Raw genomic sequence first — 20,445 nt, forward strand, 5'->3', positions numbered from 1 at the left:
CCAACTTTGCTTTTCTTTGTCAATATTGTTTCAGCAATTCCAGTTCTTTTGCCTTTCTATATAAATTTTAGACCCCACTTGTCAGTTTCTACAAAAAGTTTTGCTGAGATTTTGATTAGACCATAGAATTATTGTCTTTAATATTTATTCACAGTTTTGTTTGTTTGTTTGTTTGTTTTGAGACGGAGTCTCCCTCTGTTGCCCAGGCTGGAGTGCAGTGGCGTGATCTGGGACCACTGCAACCTCCGCCTCCCGGGTTCACACCATTCTCCTGCCTCAGCCTCACAAGTAGCTGGCACTACAGCTGCCTACCACCTTGCCCGGCTAATTTTTTCTATTTTTAGTAGAGACAGGATTTCACTGTGTTAGCCAGATGGTCTCGATCTCCTGACCTCGTGTTCCATCCGCCTTGGCCTCTCAAAGTGCTGGGATTACAGGTGTGCGCCACCGTGCTTGGCCCAGTGATTTTAACATTTTATACTGGACATTGTAGATAACATAGCAGAGGCTCTGGATTCTATTATCTTTCTTGTAAAAGTGTTAAGTTTTGTTTTAACTGGTAGCGAAATTACTAGTGACTCGTTCTTATGTTACAAAGGCATGGTTTGGGGCTTCTTTTGGTTGGGTCTATTTTGGTTTTGTGCCTTCTACATACTAGTTCTTGGATGTGGTCTTTCTGACTAATTTGTGACCTCTCTGGGTTTCAACAGAAAGACTGAGGAGTTGAAGCTCCTCTCATCTGGTGGAACCTGAGCTCCAAACTCTGCCTCCCCAGCACTGATCAATGCAGCTCTTTGCACTCTCCTCCAGATGTTTTGTTTTGTCTTGTTTTCTGCTGGGCTTTACAAATACAGTTTAAGAGTCAGCCAAGGATTTGAGGGGAGTTTATATTCTGATTTTTTTAGGTTCCTTTTCTGTGGCTCTATCATTTTTGGGATTTCTCTCATCAAATTCCAGCCACCACGGGGGCCACAAACTCTAACCTGTGATTCTGCAGCCTAATAAGACTATTGCTTTCGGTTTGAGCTCTGTTCTCTGTGTGCTGTGCAGACTGGGTGACCCTTCAGAGGAAAAGCCAGGTAAATGTGGATGATTCCCATTTTATGAGGATGCTTACTGCCCCTCCCGTTTTCAGTTGTTCTCAAATACCTTCAATTTGTAAAAATGTTTTGTTCAGAGTTTGTAGCTGTACCAGGCAGTGGAATTCGCCCAATGTAAATTACTCCTCCACTACTAAAATCCAGAAATCTAATTAGTCTCAGCAGAATTTACAATTCTAAACTCAGCAGAAGAGCTGAGTTTAGAACTGTAGATTATAGAGACTGAAGAACAAGCCCCACTGAGCCGGTGTTGGCATTTGATGATCGTATCCACCTTGAATTTCTAAGGAACAGAGGTATGACTAATTGAATCTACATCATTTTTGAAAAGTTCCAGATCAGAAATAAGTCTTAAGAGTGAGATAGCCTAAAAATTACCATCGGAGATCAGTCAAAAATCTGGTTCAAAAGCAACAGTTGCTCAGTTTTTGTTTTACTGAAAGTTTATTACTGTAGAACATCTTGCTTCTCTTCTTCATCAAAGCCGTGTGATTTTCTTCCAGTTTGTTTGTGGATCCTACACTAACTCAGAGACTATAAAAGGCAAATAAATACGGTATTTGTCAATTTGCTAGTGAACACTCTAAAGTGTCTTTCTCCATTTCTCCCACTAGGGGGCATCCCAGGCACAAAGGAGGCTGGGGTTCATTTGGGTCTCCTCTTTTCTCTTCTCTTCTCTTCTCTTCTCTTCTCTTCTCTTCTCTTCTCTTCTCTTCTCTTCTCTTCTCTTCTCTTCTCTTCTCTTCTCTTTCTTCTCCTTTTCTGCTTTTCTTCTTCTTCTTCTTTTTCTTTTTCTTTTCTTTTGTTTTTTGAGACAGAGTTTCGCTCTTATCGCTCAGGCTAGAGTGCAGTGGTGCGATCTCGGCTCACTGCAACCCCCGCCTCCTGGGTTCCGGCGATTCTCCTGCCTCAGCCTCCTGAATAGCTGAGATTACAGGCATGCACCACCACGCTCTGCTAATTTTTGTATTTTTAGTAGATACAGCGTTTCACCATGTTGGCCAGGCTGGTCTCGAAGTTCTGACCTCAGGTGATCCTCCTACCTCGACCTCCCAAAGTGCTGGGATTACAGGCGTGAGCCACCGCGCCCAGCCGGATTTCTGTCTTCTTGAAATTACTTTTCGGTATAAGTCGATTTTCATTTCTTCCTTCTTTTAAACCATCACAATAAGGAATATGTGAGAAAGTTTTGAGACAGGATTTACATCCAATACCATGGTTAGCTTCATCTTGCTTTAAAATTCAACTTTAAATCTTGTCAGATAACAATGTGAAAATAAAGCTATGATGATGGAGGAAGCTTTGACTCAGGTTTCTTCTTCCATTTCTCTCTACCGCTACACCCTCATTCATTCATTCATTCGTTCATTCATTCATTAAATAACTATTGGAAACTTATGTGCCAGGTACAAAGCTAGGGACCAGGAAGCAGAGGTGAACAACATGAACATGGTCCGTGCCCTCAGGGGGGCTCACGATCTGCTGGGAAAGACAGATATTAAATGGTAACTGTGCAAACTATATCTAACTACCATTGTGATATGACCTTGAGTGAAACCACAGGGAAGTTGTGAGCGTGCAAAAGGGAGACCCTCATGTTCTTGAAATGTTGGCATATCAGAGAAGGCACCTCTGAACAAGAGGCACTTAATCTGAGACAAAGGAGTGGACATTAGCCAGGAGGAAGAGCACATGGGGAAAAGAACCTTTCACTCATTCAACGAATAGCTATAGAGTATCTGCCATGGGCCAAGCCCCAGTCTAGATGCTGGGGACACATCAGTGAAGAGAACAGACAAGGTCTCTGCCTGCACGAGGTCAACATCCTAGGGGGAGGAGATAGATAATAAAGAAGATAATAAATCAATTAACAGTTAAATAAACAAAAATATTGTTAGTGGTGGCAAACCCCACGGAAGAAGTAAAACAGGGTGGTGTGATAGCAAGTGGCGAGGGGTGGGGTGGCTGCCTTAGAGATGGGGGTTAGGTTGGTCCTGTCTGAGAAGGAAAAAAAGAAAAAGCTACTGCAATTGTTTAGATGAGCTCAAGAAATACTTATTTACCTTCCCTCCTAGGCATGCGTTAGGTCCTCTTTCTTGGGGGTAATCAGGCCATTTCTATATAGGCAGAATTTGGCCTTTTATGAGTTCCTCCCAATACTTTCACTCCAAAGTACAACTAGTCCCCATGCATGGGATTCCACGTGACCTGGGGGAGTAAACACTTGGTCACAGTGCAAGGAGCAGACGGCTTGGGTGCATCAGTGAACCAGTGTGTGGGTGTAAACTGGGAAAGGCTACACTGGGACAGGAAGAGAGATGAATGCCGTGACCGGGTCATTGCAGGTTTAACTGGGTGCTCACCCGAGGTTTGGAACAGGTACGCGAGATGAAACTCTCCGATGCCTCACGCAGGCAATGCACAGAGGCAACTGTGTGCTTTCCTCTCCTGACCCCTGATAAATAGATGTCTACTGGAATGAATGAATGAATGAATGAATGAATGTATTGGAAAGGGAATTCCTTCTTTCTGTGGCTTCTCCAGCAAGTGTAAGTGATGCTTGGGTCATCTTTATGCCTGCCTCTCTTTGTATGTGTCCAAACCAGAATTCAAAGTATCTTGGTGCAGGGACCTATTTTTATAGGGCAATTCCCCAGACTTAAATATTCAACACTTATGAGTATTTTTTAAGGATTAGTTGTAACCCATGAGTATGAACGTTATCTTACAAGATTTTTTTTTTTTTGGTAATTGGTGGCCCAGAACTGTCTCTTATATTTAGAAGCCTGAATCTAGGGTTACGTATCAAGATACATGCATCGTGCTGTTTTGCTGAATGCAGCTGTCCTGCTGTAGGCCAAAGGTAATTTGCTGATCCAGGAGCTGAGGCCAGCGATTTTATGTCTGCATCTGTTTCTGCCCATAACTTGTGGGCAGAGACAGGGTAACTTCAAGAGCTGTAGCACTATCAGCCTCAGCAATGCAAAGAATGGTAGGACAGGGACTGAGCCTTCCTTCCCTTCAGTACAGCCAGTGTGTTCTCCTGCAAAGTGACGGCATAACACTTCGCTCATGCCTCTGTCTGGGCACTCTCGTGTTTCCTTCTCATTATTTATGTGTATCTGTTCCCCCCACTAGACTACTGCCACCTTCTCAGGGGTCTCTCTTAAATGTACTGGAATTTCCAAAGCTGAGCCCAGTTTCTGTGGTTGAGCAGGTACTCTATAAATATTGGTCAAAGGAGGAGCTGGATGAGAGTGACAACACCATGGGGAAATTGTTTGAAAAGCTATTAGGAGGCCGGGCGCAGTAGCTCACGCCTGTAATCCCAGCACTTTGGGAGGCCGAGGCAGGGGGATCGCCTGAGGTCAGGAGTTCGAGATCAGCCTGGCCAACATGGTAAAACCCCGTTTCTACTAAAAATACCAAAAAATTAGCCAAGTGTGGTGGCATGTGCTTGTAATCCCAGCTACTCGGGAAGCTGAAGCAGGAGAATCGCTTGAACCCGGGAGGTGGAGGTTGCAGTGAGCTGAGATTGTGCCACTGCACTCCAGCCTGGGCAATAAGAGTGAAACTCCACCTCAAAAAAAAAAAAAAAAAAGAAAAGAAAAGCTATTAGGTTACTTCAGCCCTGCATATGGAAGGTATAGTAAGAAGTAGCATGCTTAATGTGGACGCTGCTTTTTGTTTTATGTTTTTGCCTAGCAAATCTCTCTCCTTCTTCTGGTAAAAGCACTTTGGTTTTCCTTTGGGGAACCACCCTTCCCACACCCTCAATCTATAAAGTTTGGGTGGAGCTGACCTCACATTCAGTTCCAGTGATTGAATCCTGACTTCAAGCCTGGCCAATGAGGGCCCCACCTGCCCCTGGCCACAGCATCCATTTGTGTTGGTACAGTGGCTGTACCTGTTTGTTAATGACTGGTATCCATTTTGATAGGTCGGTTTCTGTTTTGTATCAATTGTTCATTATACTGAATTGAAACATTTTTTTCCCCCTGGCGCTATTAGGGAAGAAACTCTTTCCACAGGCATTGCTAAGCTGGTAGGAAAAAGTCCAAAGCTCTTGGCAGTCATCTTGTCCCTACTAAACTAAAATGAACTCAGCAAGTTGGGGCTGAGACATAGAAACGGACACGTTCCCAGAAACCCTGAGCACCAGAATCCAGCTGCACCTGAAGCTATCCCTGGAATTTTCCGTGTTCTGAGAGTAAACTCTACTTTTTGCTCTATTTAGCCAGTTTTTGTAACTGGCTGATAAAGGAATGTCTTGGTTGATAATACACCAATTCTTTTTTTTTTTTTTTTTTTTTGATACGGAATCTCACTCTGTCATCCAGGCTGGAGTGCAGTGGCATGATCTCAGCTCACTGCAACCTCCGCTTCCTGGGTTCAAGCGCTTCTCCTGCCTAAGCCTCCCAAGCAGCTGGGACTACAGGCATGTGCCACCATGCCCGGCTAATTTTTTGTATTTTTAGTAGAGTCGGGGTTTCACCGTGTTAGCTAGGATGGTCTCGATCTCGACCTTGTGATCTGCCTGCTCGGCCTCCTGAAATGCTGGGATTACAGGTGTGAGCCACCGCGCCTGGCCACCAATCCCTTTTTAAACTGTGCTTTTGCGAGTGGAGCAGGGACAATCTTAGCTTTGGAGGAAGCTCTGGACAAGCCCATCATCCCAACAAAGACCATTTTGTCATTCTTAGGGCTTAGGACCTGGGGGACACCCAACAAAAATCAGTGGCCTTCTTGACCCCATGGATCACATTTAATAACAAGATTTTTCTTATTTTATTTTCGCTTTAATGGAACCAACATTTTCAGTGCCAAGTAGAAGGACATTTCTGGCCGTAAATTAGTTCAGAGTGATGCCTCTCTAGCGCCACCTCTGGCCTCTCTGGGGACTTCCCTGGGGACTGAGGGTTGGACTAGATGAGCTTATTTTGGTTATGGAAATCTCTGGAAGGTGGGGACTTCTCTGGGGACTGAGGGTTGGACTAGATGAGCTTATTTTGGTTATGGAAATCTCTGGAAGGTGGGGACTTCCCTGGGGACTGAGGGTTGGACTAGATGAGCTTATTTTGGTTATGGAAATCTCTGGAAGGTGGGGACTTCCCTGGGGACTGAGGGTTGGACTAGATGAGCTTATTTTGGTTATGGAAATCTCTGGAAGGTGGGGACTTCCCTGGGGACTGGGGGTTGGACTAGATGAGCTTATTTTGGTTATGGAAATCTCTGGAAGGTGGGGACTTCCCTGGGGACTGGGGGTTGGACTAGATGAGCTTATTTTGGTTATGGAAATCTCTGGAAGGTGGGGACTTCCCTGGGGACTGGGGGTTGGACTAGATGAGCTTATTTTGGTTATGGAAATCTCTGGAAGGTGGGGAACCCCAAGAAAACATAATTCACAGGCTGTGGTACACAGGCTTACTTAAAACCATTTTTATTCTGCCTCTCAGCAACACCTTTCATTTGATTTGGGTAAAAGACCAAGGACCCAAACACGCACAAACAAAAAACAAGATGTCAGAAACAGAAATCAGGATCCAGTCTATTGGAATGATGCTAGAATCTCCGTGTGCTGAGATTTCGTGTCCCTGATTCAACGTCCTCCTGGGACAAGTGCTGGCTCATCACAACATCCGGGTAAAATGACAGGTAGAATCTGATGTTCATCAGCTTTTATTTATTTTTTTGCTAGGGTTCAGTATATGAAAAAATGTGGAAATTTGTATTGGTATAGTACTTAGAAACCCCCCCGCCAATGGTTAGTCACATCTATGACAACAATTAATTCTCATAACAGCACTGTGAGGTAAGTAGGCAGGCATTCGTATTCCCATTTTGCAGGTGAAGGAATATTAGGCACAGAGAGGCTAAGAAACTTGCCTAAAATCGGCTTGCATAGCTAGTTAGTGGCCAATTAAAAACCCTGCAAACACAAGAGGGCATTGGAACTCAGATATTGACTCTCAGCCTCTTATTCATTCAATTAGAATAATCTGTCTTTCTTTTTTCTTTTTCTTTCTTTTTTTTTTTTTTTTTGAGATGGAGTCTTGCTCTGTCACCTGGGCTGGAGTGTAGTGGCGCAGTCTCAGCTCACGGCAACCTCCGCCTTCCGGATTCAAGTGATTCTCCTGCCTCAGCCTCCCTAGTAGCTGGGATTATGGGCATGTACCACCATGCCCGGCTAATTTTTGTATTTTTAGTAGAGATGGAGGTTCACCATGTTGGTCAGGCTGGTCTCGAACTCCTGACCTCAAGTGATGAGCCCACCTCGACCTCCCAAATTGTTGGGATTACAGGCGTGAGCCACCATGCCCGGCCAGCATAATCTGCCTTTCTTTTGCTTCATTATCGCTATGTTTCTGACATTCATTCTTTGAAGTGACTTTTGCCATATATACATATGTAGTGTGTTAATTACTTGACATTTTCTTGAGTTCTCCTATTTTTCTTAAGTTAATTTATTTGAACAGAAACAATATATCCTATCTCCCACTGTGGGAAGCTGTAAATGGAAGGTAATAAATAAAATAAATACCATGACACAAAACAATATCATTACATTCTTTCTAGACAGAAGACTCCGAACCTGAGAGCTGCTCTTTCTTTGTTAAGAAGGGGAAAGAGTCGTAGTGTCTGAAAGGTCTAAAGGACCTGCTAGCACTAAACAGAGACTTTTTCCTTGCTGTAATCAGGATGAAAAAAGAATAGAAAAGGGGAAACATTCTTTGTGATTTGGTATTACTTAATGTTGTTCCTAGAAGCTACTTAAAAATGATCTTGTGTGCCAGCAGTGGCACACCCCTTGCGCTCTGTGAGACGCTGGGTTGCCGTGTTCTGGCAGGCAGAATAATGGCATAATTAAACCAGTACATTCACACCTAAAGGGTTTACATTGGACAGAAAAGAAATACAATGGGTGGCATTTCCGGGTGGCATCCAGGAAAATCAAAGATCTTGCCTGAGACTTGCTAGAGAGAGGAGAGTGAGAAATTAGAAAAAAAAAAAGCACATTCTATAAATACAGCCAGTTTATTCCCAAAACTGGTATAGAGGAAGTGCTCATGTACCTAGAATTGGCCACTAAGTCCATTCTCAGAGGCTGTTTGAGTGAAGAGTGAGGTTTTGGTCAAGTCGACCAACGTGGATGCAAGCAAGGGAGGGGGCCTATTTGGAAACGTAAGGACCAAGACAAAAGAGTAGAAAAGCCCCTTCTTTGAGTGTTTAATGGCCAGATGGGTAAACCCTGGGCATGGGAGTGCTGACTCCCAGAGGAGGAGTTACTGAAGGTTGTAAGAATAAAAGGAAAAGCAAATCCACAACTTGAACTCTACTAGACAATTTTAAACATGCTGCAAATGTTTGTGCTCAACGTCGTAAATACCAGCACCCGCTGGTCTTCCTAGAAACCTCCATCTCCCCCTATATGGAGATCCCCTGGATCCCCTCAGTGAAAAGTTATGTGATTTCCTGAGGCTCGCCTCTGGAGGAGAGGAGTGGACACAACGGGATTCGCTAAACTGAGACAGTGAGACTTCATTTTTCTTTTTTCTGTTTTCTTTTCATTTTTACAAATCAATGACTTTGGCTGATCCGGCTGTGCAGCTTGGATTTCCTACATTTTGGACTTTTTTTTTTTCTTGTTCATTTGCCAGGGACCTGCCTCTGGAGAGTCCTGGAGGAAAAGATCTCACAGTCTGAAGTCGAGGATCCATTCCTCAGAAACTCCTTTGGGTGTGTGTGGATGAGGTCCATCCTCCATGCTCACAGCCCACTGACCGCTGGTTCCTCAGGCACTGTGTGGTACAGACAGAGAGAGAAAGAGAGAAAGACCATGGGCTGAGCCTCTGTGGTTGCCTTTCCCAGCTCGATGCCTTCCTTTTAGATGGCGATGACTCTGGTTAAACACATGCTGAAATGTACCAGCCCACCTGCACACTTTTGACTCTAAGCAGGGGCTTCCTTTTGAGAAACATATTCTATTTGGAAAACTTATTTTATCTTACATGCAAAAAAACAAAAACAACAAAAAACAAACAAACAAAAAACCGAATAATGCAGATACGGAAAAATGCCTCTTGAGCATTTCTGAACCTCACTCTCCTCCCCAAGGGTTAGTATAGTAGCACGTTAGCAGTTTGGTGTAAGTTCTCCAGGTGTTTTTCTCTGCATTGAAACTGATCAATAAGCATTTAGAAATTGTATACTCATCATGTGTATGTGTTTACATAATGCAATCGTGCTGCAATTTCTTTTTTTGTTTTACTCACTCATTTATTCAATGTGTATATACATGCTGGGCACTGCTCTAGTGCTGATTATAGTAATAACACCCAACAGTTACCTAGTGAGTACAGTGTGCCAGGCCCTGGAGTTTGTGCAATTTAACCCTCACAGACCTATGAGGTAGGCACTGTTATTATCTCCATTTTATGTATGAGAAAACAGAGGCACAGACTGCTTAAAAGATATACCTAAGGGCACACAGCTTAGAGGAAGCACCTGGATTGGAACTCCAGCAGTCTAGCTTGTAAATAGGCACTTTATTTTTTTATTTTTTTATTTTTTTATTTTTTTGAGATGGAGTCTTGCTCTGTCGCCCAGGCTGGAGTGCAGTGGTGTGATCTCGGCTCACTGCAAGCTCCGCCTCCCAGGTTCACGCCATTCTCCTGCCTCAGCCTCCCAAGTAGCTGGGACTACAGGCACCCGCCAACATGCCTGGCTAATTTTTTTTTTTTTTGTATTTTTAGTAGAGACGGAGTTTTACCGTATTAGCCAGGATGGTCTTGATCTCCTGACCTTGTGATCCACCTGCCTCGGCCTCCCAAAGTGCTGGGATTACAGGCATGAGCCATCACGCCCAGCTGTAAATAGGCACTCTTAAGGGCCATGCTCTATTATTATGGGCAGTAACAGAAATGAAAATGTCCCTGGAGTTCTCATGCCAGTAGGGGAAAACAGACCATAAATATAGAATTTATCAGGGAGTGGTAAGGAACAGGAGTAAAACTGACTAAAGGGATAGTCTCTTTGCTAACGTAATATAAGAACAAGTGCCAGATGGAGAGATGGGAACCAGCTGAGTGGCTTTTAGGAGGAAGCGAGTTCCAGGCAGAGGCAACAGCAAGTGCAGAGTCCCTGAGGCAGGAATATGCTTGCTTTGCTCAGAGAGAAGACTCTGATGTGGCTGAAGTGGAGGGAGTGAAAAGGAGAGAAGGGAGATGAGGATGGGGGAGGGGAGATGAGGATGGGGGAGGGGAGATGAGGATGGGGGAGGGGAGATGAGGATGGGGGAGGGGAGATGAGGATGGGGGAGGGGAGATGAGGATGGGGAGGCAGCAGTCAGATCATGCAGGGCTTGTAAAGTCATAGTAAGAAGGATGTCTCTATGTGTATACTTTTTCAAAAAATAGAGACAAGATCTCACTATATTACCCAGGCTGGTCTTGAACTCCTGGGCTCAAGTGATCGTCCTGCCTTGGCCTCCAAAAGTGCTGGGATTACAGGTGTGAACAAGGGCACCTGACCCTGTCTCCATGTTTAAACTGCAGTGTGGTATCCCATCATACGAATATATCACTCCTAATTTAACCTGCCTGCTGATGGACATGTAGGTGGTTTCAAGATTTCTCCTACCGCAAACAAAGCTGCAATGAACATCATTGCACATCTATGGTTCCCAACCCCAGCTGTGCATTAGAGTTACCTGGAGAACCCTACAGTCTACCAATCCCTGGTCCTATTACTGGAGATTCTAATTTAATTGGTCCAGGGTGGGCCCTGGGCATTGTTTTTTAAACTTTTTTTATTTTAATTTTTTGAGACAGGATCTTGATCTGTCACCCAGGCTGGAGTACACTGGTACATTTATAACAGACTGCAGCCTTGACCTCTTGGGCTCAAGCTGGCCTTGCACCTGAGCCTCCCAAGTAGCTGGGACTGCAGGTGCATGCCACCAAGCCCAGATAATTTTTTTTTTTTAATTTTTAGTGGAGATGAGATCTTGCTATATTGCCCAGGCTGGCCTCCAACTCCTGAGCCCTAGTGATTCTCCTGTTTCTGCCTCCCAAGGTGCTGGAATTACAGGCATGAACCACAGTGCCCAGTGGTATTGGCATACATTTAAAGCTCCCCAGGTGATTCTAACACATAGCTAGGGTGAAGCATTACTGTGTTATGTGCATTTTTGTGCACCTGTCTCAAAGGTGGATACTGAGCAGTGGAATTGCTGGGTTAGTGGGTGCCTGGATTTTATATTAGATACATCCAAATTGACTTTCCAAAAGACTGTCCCAGTTTTCTCTTTCACCACCAGTATAGTGTCCAATTTTTCACATCCTGGCCAACCTTGATATTCCCCATCTTTTTAATTGTTGCAATCTGCCAGGCAAAAATATGTAGTATTTTTTGTTGTTGTTGCTTTAATTTGTGCTCTTGATTACCAGTGAGGTTTAACATCTTTTTAATGTTCATTCTGATTTCTTCATCAACGTGTGTTAGCTTATATCCTTTTCAAAGCAAAATTCCTTCCATTGTTGCTGGCAACTTAAGTCTGATTTGTCTCTACCTCAGCTTATCTGAACCAACACAGAAAGCCCCTTCTAACCTTCTGGAAATAGGTAACGATTCCCATTTTTCATTATGGAATCATGAAATTTCTCTGAGCAAAACAATTTCCAGAAAGCCTTTCCCCAGCCAACAATATAGAAAAGAAGAGGGATTTGCTTTTAAGCTTTTGCAAAAAGGTCAAGTTCCTGCTTCATGTCCACCTTGATATGTATGTCTCGTTCCAATTCTGATGCAATTGAAGGATATTTTGAGGCCAGGAAAGGATTCATTTCAATTTGCTTGTGAGAGAGGAGCTTTCCCAGTACAGAATGGGTCAAGATCTTCTAACTCTGTGCCTGCTAAGGAGACACAGTCATGGGACCCTTATCCCTGTTTAGAGGTAAGTTTTTCCTTAATGAAAACCTTGGAAAACAAAGGCTGTTGTTGTTAAGAATGGCAAACAAGCGTTTTTAATACACAGGTATGTACCTGGCTGTTTATACCTCAACGAGACCGCTCAGAGACATACATTCAGGGGAGTTGCATTGTACATGCATTTAACTTATGGCAGATCGACTATTTATGTTCCTCAAAAAGAAAAAAAGCGACAGAGCTGAAGTTTCTGACTGCCGCCCTGCTCAATGATCATGAGCACGGAGGGGGATGTCACATCTATTCCTTCTATGTGAGCCCAGAGTGTGGTTCCGGTGTTGAAACAGATGCCATGAACCCTAAACCCAGCCACATACTTCAGCTGACTCTCAGCCCAAGGAACAGTCACCTCTTCCAACACTGGAGACATTCACTGGCTATGCGGGCTGATCGAGATACCCTGTGTGAGTCTCCAATAGGGTGCCCTCCTTGGATACTTCCAAGATTAAGTTTGATATACTCAAAGCTCACCTTGTGCCCTGACATGAGAACCTTACTCCTAAGTAACAAGAAACTCCACTGTATTAGCAGGGTCATCTGAGAATGTCATATTTGTCACAGAGGACATTTGTCTCATACCCAAATGTTGTCATGGTCAACTGTTTCTGCTGCTAAGGACATTCTGCCAAATTCCACAGAGCATCAGATAAGAGAACAAGAGCCTGATCTCAAGGAGAGAGGAAAAGAGCTGGGTGTGGTGGCTCAACCCTGTAATCCCAGCTAACTCAGGAGGCTGAGGTGGGAGGATCACTTGAGGCTGGGAGTTCAAGACCAGCCTGGGCAACATAATGAGACCCCTGTCTCTAAAACAAAAACCAAAAACAAAAGGGAGGGAGGAAGAGAAAATTTGGGAGGTGTGTAGACTTTCCAGGGAAGCAGCAATAACTGAAGCTTCTACCAGATACCTTCGGTGTGATATTGTGATAAATAATAATAAATATTTGGTCCCTACATCTGGTTCCTGAGACAGAGCTCCTAACACCCTTGTAGACTGGGTACTAGGAGAATCTTTTGTTTTGATGTTTTGTCTTGACTCTAGTTTCTGACACAGAGCTCCCAAATTCCTTGGAATTTCCTGGGTGATAGGACTATATTTATTCTAATGAGGCAACTCTTTGTGGGCTCCTGGATAGCCTCAGGTTGTGGGTGGGTTGCCAGGGGAACTAGCCATGTAATTAGAAGGTTGGAACTTCCAGTCCCAACTCCTGGACTCCAGGGAGGAGAAATGGGCTGAAGGTTAAGTTGGACACCAATGGCCAATGATGTAATTGATCATGCCTGTGTAATGAAGCCCCCATGCAAACCCAAAAGGACAGGGTTGGGAGAGCTTCCAGATTGCTGAATGTGTGGTGGGACCTGGAAGGTGGCACACTTGAACAGGACATGGAAACACCACACCCCTTCCTTCATACCTTGCCCTATGCATCTCTTCCATCTGACTGTTCATCTGTATCCTTTGTAATATCCTTTGTAATAAATGGGTAAACATAAGTAAGTGTTGCCTTGAGTTCTGTGAGCCACTTTAGCACATTAATAGAACCTGAGAAGGGGGTCATGAAGATCCCCAACTTAGACCCAGCCAGTCCGAAGCGCAGGTCACAACCTGGGGCTTGCAATTAGCATCTGAAATGGGAGGCAGTCTTGGGGGACCAAACCATTAACCTGTGGGATCTGACTCTAACTCCCAGTAGATGGTGTAGTAATTGAGCTAAATTATACTATACCCAGTTGGTAGTCACTGGACAATTGCTTGGTGTGTGGGGGAAACAAAACACAACTGGTCACAGCTGTGTGTTGTGTTGAGTGTGTAAGAGAAGAAAAACTGTTTATCTTTTTATCTTAGGGATGTAAAAAATCTTGTTTGTTGGCACATGTCCACAGAGGCAAGAATGTTCTTCATTAAATGCAAAGTCCTAGAATAGTAGTTCTGCAACTTCAGAATATTTAGAATTATTTTTCGGGGAAGGTGGCTTGTGGTATTTCCAGGCTACTCAGGAAATGGGGTGCAGGAACCTGCATTTTTATAAACATCCCAGATGAATCTGTCCTAGGTGGCTCTGAGATTTGGGCTTTGAGAAACATCACTAGAATAACCTAATCTTGCTTGAGTCCTCAAGGTATCAGCAGGAAGCAAAAGTCTGCAAATAGTTTGGTTTTGACTAGGGATTTGAATTACTAGGATTGATAAACGGATGGCTACTATATTTAAACATTTCACCTGTGTGATTTATTTCTTCACTTTCCCTAGCAACTTGAGGGCGGAGAGTTTTCTGACTTTGAAAGACTGCAAGTCCATGATTCTGTCTGGACAAGAACAATTCTCTGCTGTCAATGCAGGATTCTATCCAAAATGGTTTAATATTTCAGTTGAATAATTCCCAGCTCTTAGGAATTTGATGTCATGAAACCCTGTGTTTCATTGCCCCAGCCACCATATGGCTTATGTAGATATCCTGTAAAATAGGATGAATGAGAGCTTTTCATGAGTTTGGGTAAAGACTATCATGATCTGAGACTATGCCAAGGAAATAAACTACCCGTGATTTCAACCATTTGAGATTTCAATCTGTTCTCTAACACACTGGCTACAGCTTTCTTGATAAGGATTAAGAATCATTTTTTTTTTAAGACAGGGAATTTACAATTTTTAAAAGGCAGTAGTTTACTTCAAACAGTGTTCTTGTTTTTTTTGTTTGTTTGTTTTGTTTGTTTGTTTGAGACAGGGTCTCACTCTGTTGCTCAGGCTAGAGTGCAGTGGTATGATCACGGCTCACTGCAGCCTCAATCTCTGGGCTCAAAAGATCCTCCTGCTTCGGCCTCCTGAATGGCTAGGACTACAGGTGTGCACCACCAAACCCAGCTAATTTAAAAGAAATATTTTTTGGAGCGACAGGGTCTTGCTATGTTGCCCAGGCTGGTCCTAAACTCCTGGCCTCAAGAGATCCTCCCACCTCAGCCCAAGGTATTGGATTACAGGTGTGAGCCATCACACCCGGCCCCCAGACAGCATTTGGAAATGAATAAACTCAGAAAACTCACAGATTCATGGGTTTTGGGTCAGGCTTCGACTCCTCTAATGTCAGATTTTTCCAGCCCCTCTGTGGAAACAGATTGTTACAAAGGAGTCTGCCTGTGGGTAGACCTGCTAGGTGGCAACTCCATTCCCCTCCCTAGCATTGGGTTAGACATAGCAGATTAGGATGATGAGTTTGCTGTAAATGAAAACTGGCCAGTCCATGAATGGCCACCATCCGCACGTTCTTCCTTGTGGACTTTGATGCAGGATATTTGCCAAGGTTTGGCAAAGACGGTTCTGCCCGCCACCTGCGTCTGAATCCTCAGGTTGGGAGCAGGGGCAGCTGAAACATGCAGATGTTCTTGAGCCTCACTTCTGATTTAGCAAGTTGGAATCTTTTGAGGTGAGGCTCGGATGCTAACTTTTTTTAAACCTCTCCAGGTAACTCTTATGGAGTGTAAAGCTTGGGCACTTTTGCCTTAGAAGTTTCACATTGTCATTTAATTCCTCCCATAAATGAGGGCTGGGAGATTTAATTTCAAAGGATTACTGAGAAATTGGCCGTGTTACTTGGAAGACAGAATTGATTTCATTCTCTAACGGCTATTTTCTGCCTCCTTCCTTCTTTCTCTCTGTCTCCCCCCGCCTTCTCTTGCCCATACATGCATATGACAAAGCCTTTAAATTTGAGTTTCTCCATGGAACTCTCTTTTAAAATTTATTTATTTATTTTTTGAGACAGGGTCTCACTCTGTCACGTAGGCTAGAATGCGATGGCATGACCATAGCTCACTGCAGCCTTGAATTCCTGGACTCAAGTCATTCTCCCATCTCAGCCTTCCAAATAGCTGGGAATACAGGTGTGTGCCACCATGCCCAGCTAATTAAAATTTTTTTTTTTTGTAGAGATGGGGTCTAGGCCAGGCGCGGTGGCTCAAGCCTGTAATCCCAGCACTTTGGGAGGCCGAGACGGGCGGATCACGAGGTCAGGAGATCGAGACCATCCTGGCTAACACAGTGAAACCCCGTCTCCACTAAAAAATACAGAAAAACTAACCGGGCGAGGTGGCGGGCGCCTGTAGTCCCAGCCACTTGGGAGGCTGAGGCAGGAGAATGGCCTGAACCCGGGAGGCAGAGCTTGCAGTGAGCTGAGATCCAGCCATTGCACTCCAGCCTGGGCGACAGAGCAAGACTCCGTCTCAAAAAAAAAAAAAAAAAAAAAAAAAAAAGAGATGGGGTCTAGCTATGTTGCCCAGACTGCTCAAGGAACTCCTGGCCTCAAGAGATCCTCCCATCTCTGCCTCCCAAAGTGCTAGGATTATAGGCATGAGCCACCATGCCTGGCCTGTTTTCTTTAATAACAGAGGGAATGGCATCTAGAAGGAATTTGACCCTACAGATGGGGAAATAATTCAATTCTCATTTTATAGTTAGGGAAATTGAGGCAGAGAGAGTTTAATAATTTGCCCAGATAGCCTGTGTGGTAGAAGTAGGATCTGAATCCTGATAAAGCTGGTATTAAATCATAGGCTCTAACCATTGTGAACAGTGCCTTTTAGGAAGAAGGAACAGAGAGGCTACTCCTTCTCATACCTTTTATTCCTAAGGAAGCTTCAATCACAAGCAGAGACATTCAATCACAAGCAGAAACACTTCATCCCCAGATAAAAACACTTATATTAAAATTGGAGAAAGTCTACATACGAATGCTTCTAGATCCCTTCCAACACTTCTTGGATAGAGTTGCCATGAGCAAACTGATCCTTGAAAGCAGACCGTCCACTAGAGACTGCAAAGTAGATAGTGTCTAGGCTGCAAATATTGCTTCTGTGTTTTAGTAATGTGAATTGCTTGTCAATATCTAAAAATCAGATTTTACATAAAATTCCAGATTTCCAACATCTCTTGAAAAATGAGCCCCATGAAGCCTTCATGGTAAGTGGTTACAGTTGGAGCAGAGTGGTGGCTGCTTCCTTTAAACTGTGCTTTTGAAATTACCATGGTCCCCACCACTTCCTATTGTCCTATAACCAGGCTACCTCATGTATGTCCTTTCCCTGACCCCTGTACTCCTTTGATTTTGTGAACCTTGGCCCTGACTCATCACACATTTCTATAGGTTGAAACCTCACCATACCATTCCCCCGTAAATAAACCCTGGAGTTAGCCACAAAGCAAGTACCACTTACTGGCCTTTGTTACTGGGTGTACTAGCAGGGACATATTGACTTAGAGGCAGTGCGGAGTTTGGCTAAGAACACAGCCTGAAGAGTGACACTATCCTGGTTTTAAATCCTACTTTTTCCACTAACTAGCTGTGAGGCTTTGGGCAAGTCACTTTACCTCTCTGAGCCTCAGTTTCCTCATCTGCAAAATAGTGATAATAATACCTATCTACCTCTTTGGGTTGCTGTGAAGACTCAATGAGGATTAATTCATGTAAGAGCTTAAAACAGTACCCGGTATATGTCAAGGTCTATGTTAGTGTCAGCTGCTATTATTATGACCCACTTAGCTCAAACACTAATCTAGGCAGTATGCATTTTCACAAGTTCCCAGGAGCCAAGCCAAGGCTTGACCTCATTCCCTTGGAACACTGTCCTTTGTTTGGCTCATAAGCATAAAGCCTTGAATTCTATTTAATGACATCTTGAATTCTGAGGTCCTTTCCCAGTAACATTGATAATAATAGTAATAATAGGATTAATAAATGATTTATATTTTTGTGCACCCACTAAAGAACAGAGACACCAACCTACACATTCTGTGAGTCATCCAATTAACCTTACAATAGCTTTATGAAATGAATTATTCTCATTTTACAGGTGAGGAAACTGAGGTTCAGGAATGTTAAACAATTGGCTGAAGGTCTCACAGTGAATAACTGGTGGCTGGGACCTGGGTCCAGGCAGTCTGGTGCCAAAACCACACCATTAAACCCACACTCTGTGGCTCCCCTGCTCACAAGTTCACAAGCACCTTACACCTTCTCTAAAGAATATAGTCAGATTCATTCACATGTATTCTCCAACCATCTTTCTCTTCATAGGCCAACATCAAATTTGCCATCCTGCAGGCAAGAAACCATGAGTTTCCTTTCATGTTTGAGTGTCCTTTTCTCTTTTCTTTGGCCAAAGCCATTTAATTTTCTTTTGTGACACTTCCTGTTTTGATACCTTCCCCTCTACCCAGCTGCCACTGATTGTTCCTGGATCTGCCTTGTTTGATAGGAAGTGGATCTACCATGACATCTGTTACTCTCTTGGTTGCCAAGGTTGGGTTGGCTGATCTGGAATGTCAAAAGAGGTCTCCTTCCTCCCTCACCCATCTCGGTAAGCCTCCTTTGTCAACCAAGAGAAAGAGGTTGACCTTCTCAGCTCGATGGGTGTAGGATTTTGGTCAAGGGTATAGGAGTAGCCATGCCGCTCTGACAGAAAAGTGAAAGAATTTCTCAGCATTCTTATCTGTCTTACCAGAAATTACATAGCAAGACAGAGATGGATCTGGGCTTGTCATTTCCGGGTCTGGGTTGCCTATCACATGACCTTGCCATCTGTCAAACTTCTGATGGAAAGTGTTATTGATTCTAGCAGATGGAGCCCATCTGAGCTGGTTAGAGAAATCAGAATAAATTTGTCCCAGTTCAGAGGACAACACATCAACAGCATCCATCTTTTTATGAGATGAGAGTTCACTGTCAATACCAAAAATATGTAGTGACCCTTCTGCCCTTAAACTAAAACGGTTATGCTAGTTTGATGCAAGTAGGAGTTTATTTAGCAGATGATGTTCTAGGGTAGAGCAAATAGCAATCCTAAATATCCCATTTACTCTCCCACATTTCCCACCCTCTTACAGTTAGGTGGGATTATGTGACTGATTTCAGTCAATGTGAGCCTAAGCGACATTTGTCGCCAGGCAGTAAAAAGCCCATGTGGGATTCTCCAGTCTTCCTCTCCCCCGCCTTTGCCTGAGGACACCTCATGTTCTAGATCTGAAGTTGGCAAACTACAGCCCACAGACAGATGCCTGTTTTTGTAAATAAAGTTTTATTGGAACACAGCCACGCCTGTTCATTTCTATATTGTCTATGGCTGCTTTTGTGCTAAAATGGCAGAGCTAAGTAGCTGTGCCAGAGACCATGATCGGGACCATATGGCCCGCAAGGCTTAAAAGATTTACTATCTGGCCCTTTACAGACAAAGTTTGTTGGCTTCTGTTCTAGACAGAGCAGCTACAAGATGGTGGAGCTTTGTATAGCGTGGGACCCTGTGTGACTGTGTGGAGGAGAGACCTTCTACTGACCTATATGATCCATGTAATGGATCCATATTGTTGATCCAAAGAAGGATCCAAATCTTCTTTCTTTATAAATCACTCAGTCTGAGGTATTTCTTTACAGCAATGCAGAATGGACTAACACACTACTTTTGTGCTACAAAGACTGAGTTGAGTAGTTGGGACTATGTCCCTCTGTCCAGAGAATGTAGGGCCTGTAAGGCCAAAAATATTTACTATTTGGTCATTTACCAAAGAAGTTCACCCACTCCTGCACTAGAAGATCCACAATGTTGCTGTGTCCCTCTGGACTGGGACAGATTTATTCTGAGAAGAAAACATGAAAACCCTTTGGCTTGGGGTTGTTACTGGAGCATAACCTAATCTACCCTAACAGATTCCAATGGGCATTCGAGAAAGGGCAGTTGACGTAGGGAGGGATTCAGAAAGCCTACTTACTTCCTTGTGAAGTGAACTGCACAAGAAATGCCGATGATGAGAAGGCCAATGATGATGGAGGCGATGGCTACCCACTTAGCATTCCGCCCAAGCCGCCTGGCTCCTTCGTAGTCTCCGTCGTTATAGCTGTTCAGAGACTGGGGGACACAAGGGAAGAGCTGGTGATGACAGATAACCCACAGGGAAAGGGATGGAAGTACTCAGGCTGTCCTGATGAAAAGGCTCCAAGAGCCCTCTGGTGACTTTGCTCATCTCACTGACAGGCTGCTAAACAAACAACACGGTCATCCCCTCCTCCAGGAATCCTTCCCTAAACACTAAGGATGAGTTAACTGCCCCCTCTGTATTTCCTGATGACTTTTGTCTTAGCATTCACATAATAAGATTTTGTCTCTCCCACCAGCATGTAAGTGCAACATGGGCAGGGGTCATCATCTGTCTTTTTTCTGTTTTTTTGAGACAGAGTCTCACTCTGTCACCCAGGCTGGAGTGCAGTGGCACAATCTTGGCTCATTGCAACCTCCACCTCCCAGGTTCAAGCAATTCTCCTACCTCAGCCTCCCGAGTAACTGGAATTACAGGCGGCTGCCACCACGTCCAGCTAATTTT

General features: G+C 44.0%; 1 protein-coding gene across 4 annotated transcripts in view; it reads right to left on the reverse strand.

Moving 5' to 3' along the window:
- Positions 1-7,104: 7,104 nt before the first annotated feature.
- The window catches only part of LOC105494959 (transmembrane protein 233), a 46,481-nt gene continuing 33,140 nt past the window's right edge, over positions 7,105-20,445 (reverse strand). The window contains exons 2-5 of one of the 4 annotated variants that reach the window (XM_071070990.1): positions 19,837-19,973; positions 17,559-18,169; positions 16,804-16,911; positions 7,105-8,899 (exon numbers count right to left, since the gene is read on the reverse strand). In XM_071070990.1, coding sequence (XP_070927091.1) covers positions 18,091-18,169; positions 19,837-19,973 — 216 coding nt within the window. In that variant the 3' untranslated portion in view covers positions 7,105-8,899; positions 16,804-16,911; positions 17,559-18,090. Of the gene's footprint in view, positions 8,900-16,803; positions 16,912-17,497; positions 18,170-19,836; positions 19,974-20,445 lie in introns of all 4 variants that reach the window. The other 3 variants (XM_071070989.1, XM_071070991.1, XM_011764050.3) reach the window with 3 other exon arrangements.

Source organism: Macaca nemestrina, chromosome 10, assembly GCF_043159975.1.
Source record: "Macaca nemestrina isolate mMacNem1 chromosome 10, mMacNem.hap1, whole genome shotgun sequence".
Lineage (NCBI taxonomy): Eukaryota > Metazoa > Chordata > Mammalia > Primates > Cercopithecidae > Macaca > Macaca nemestrina.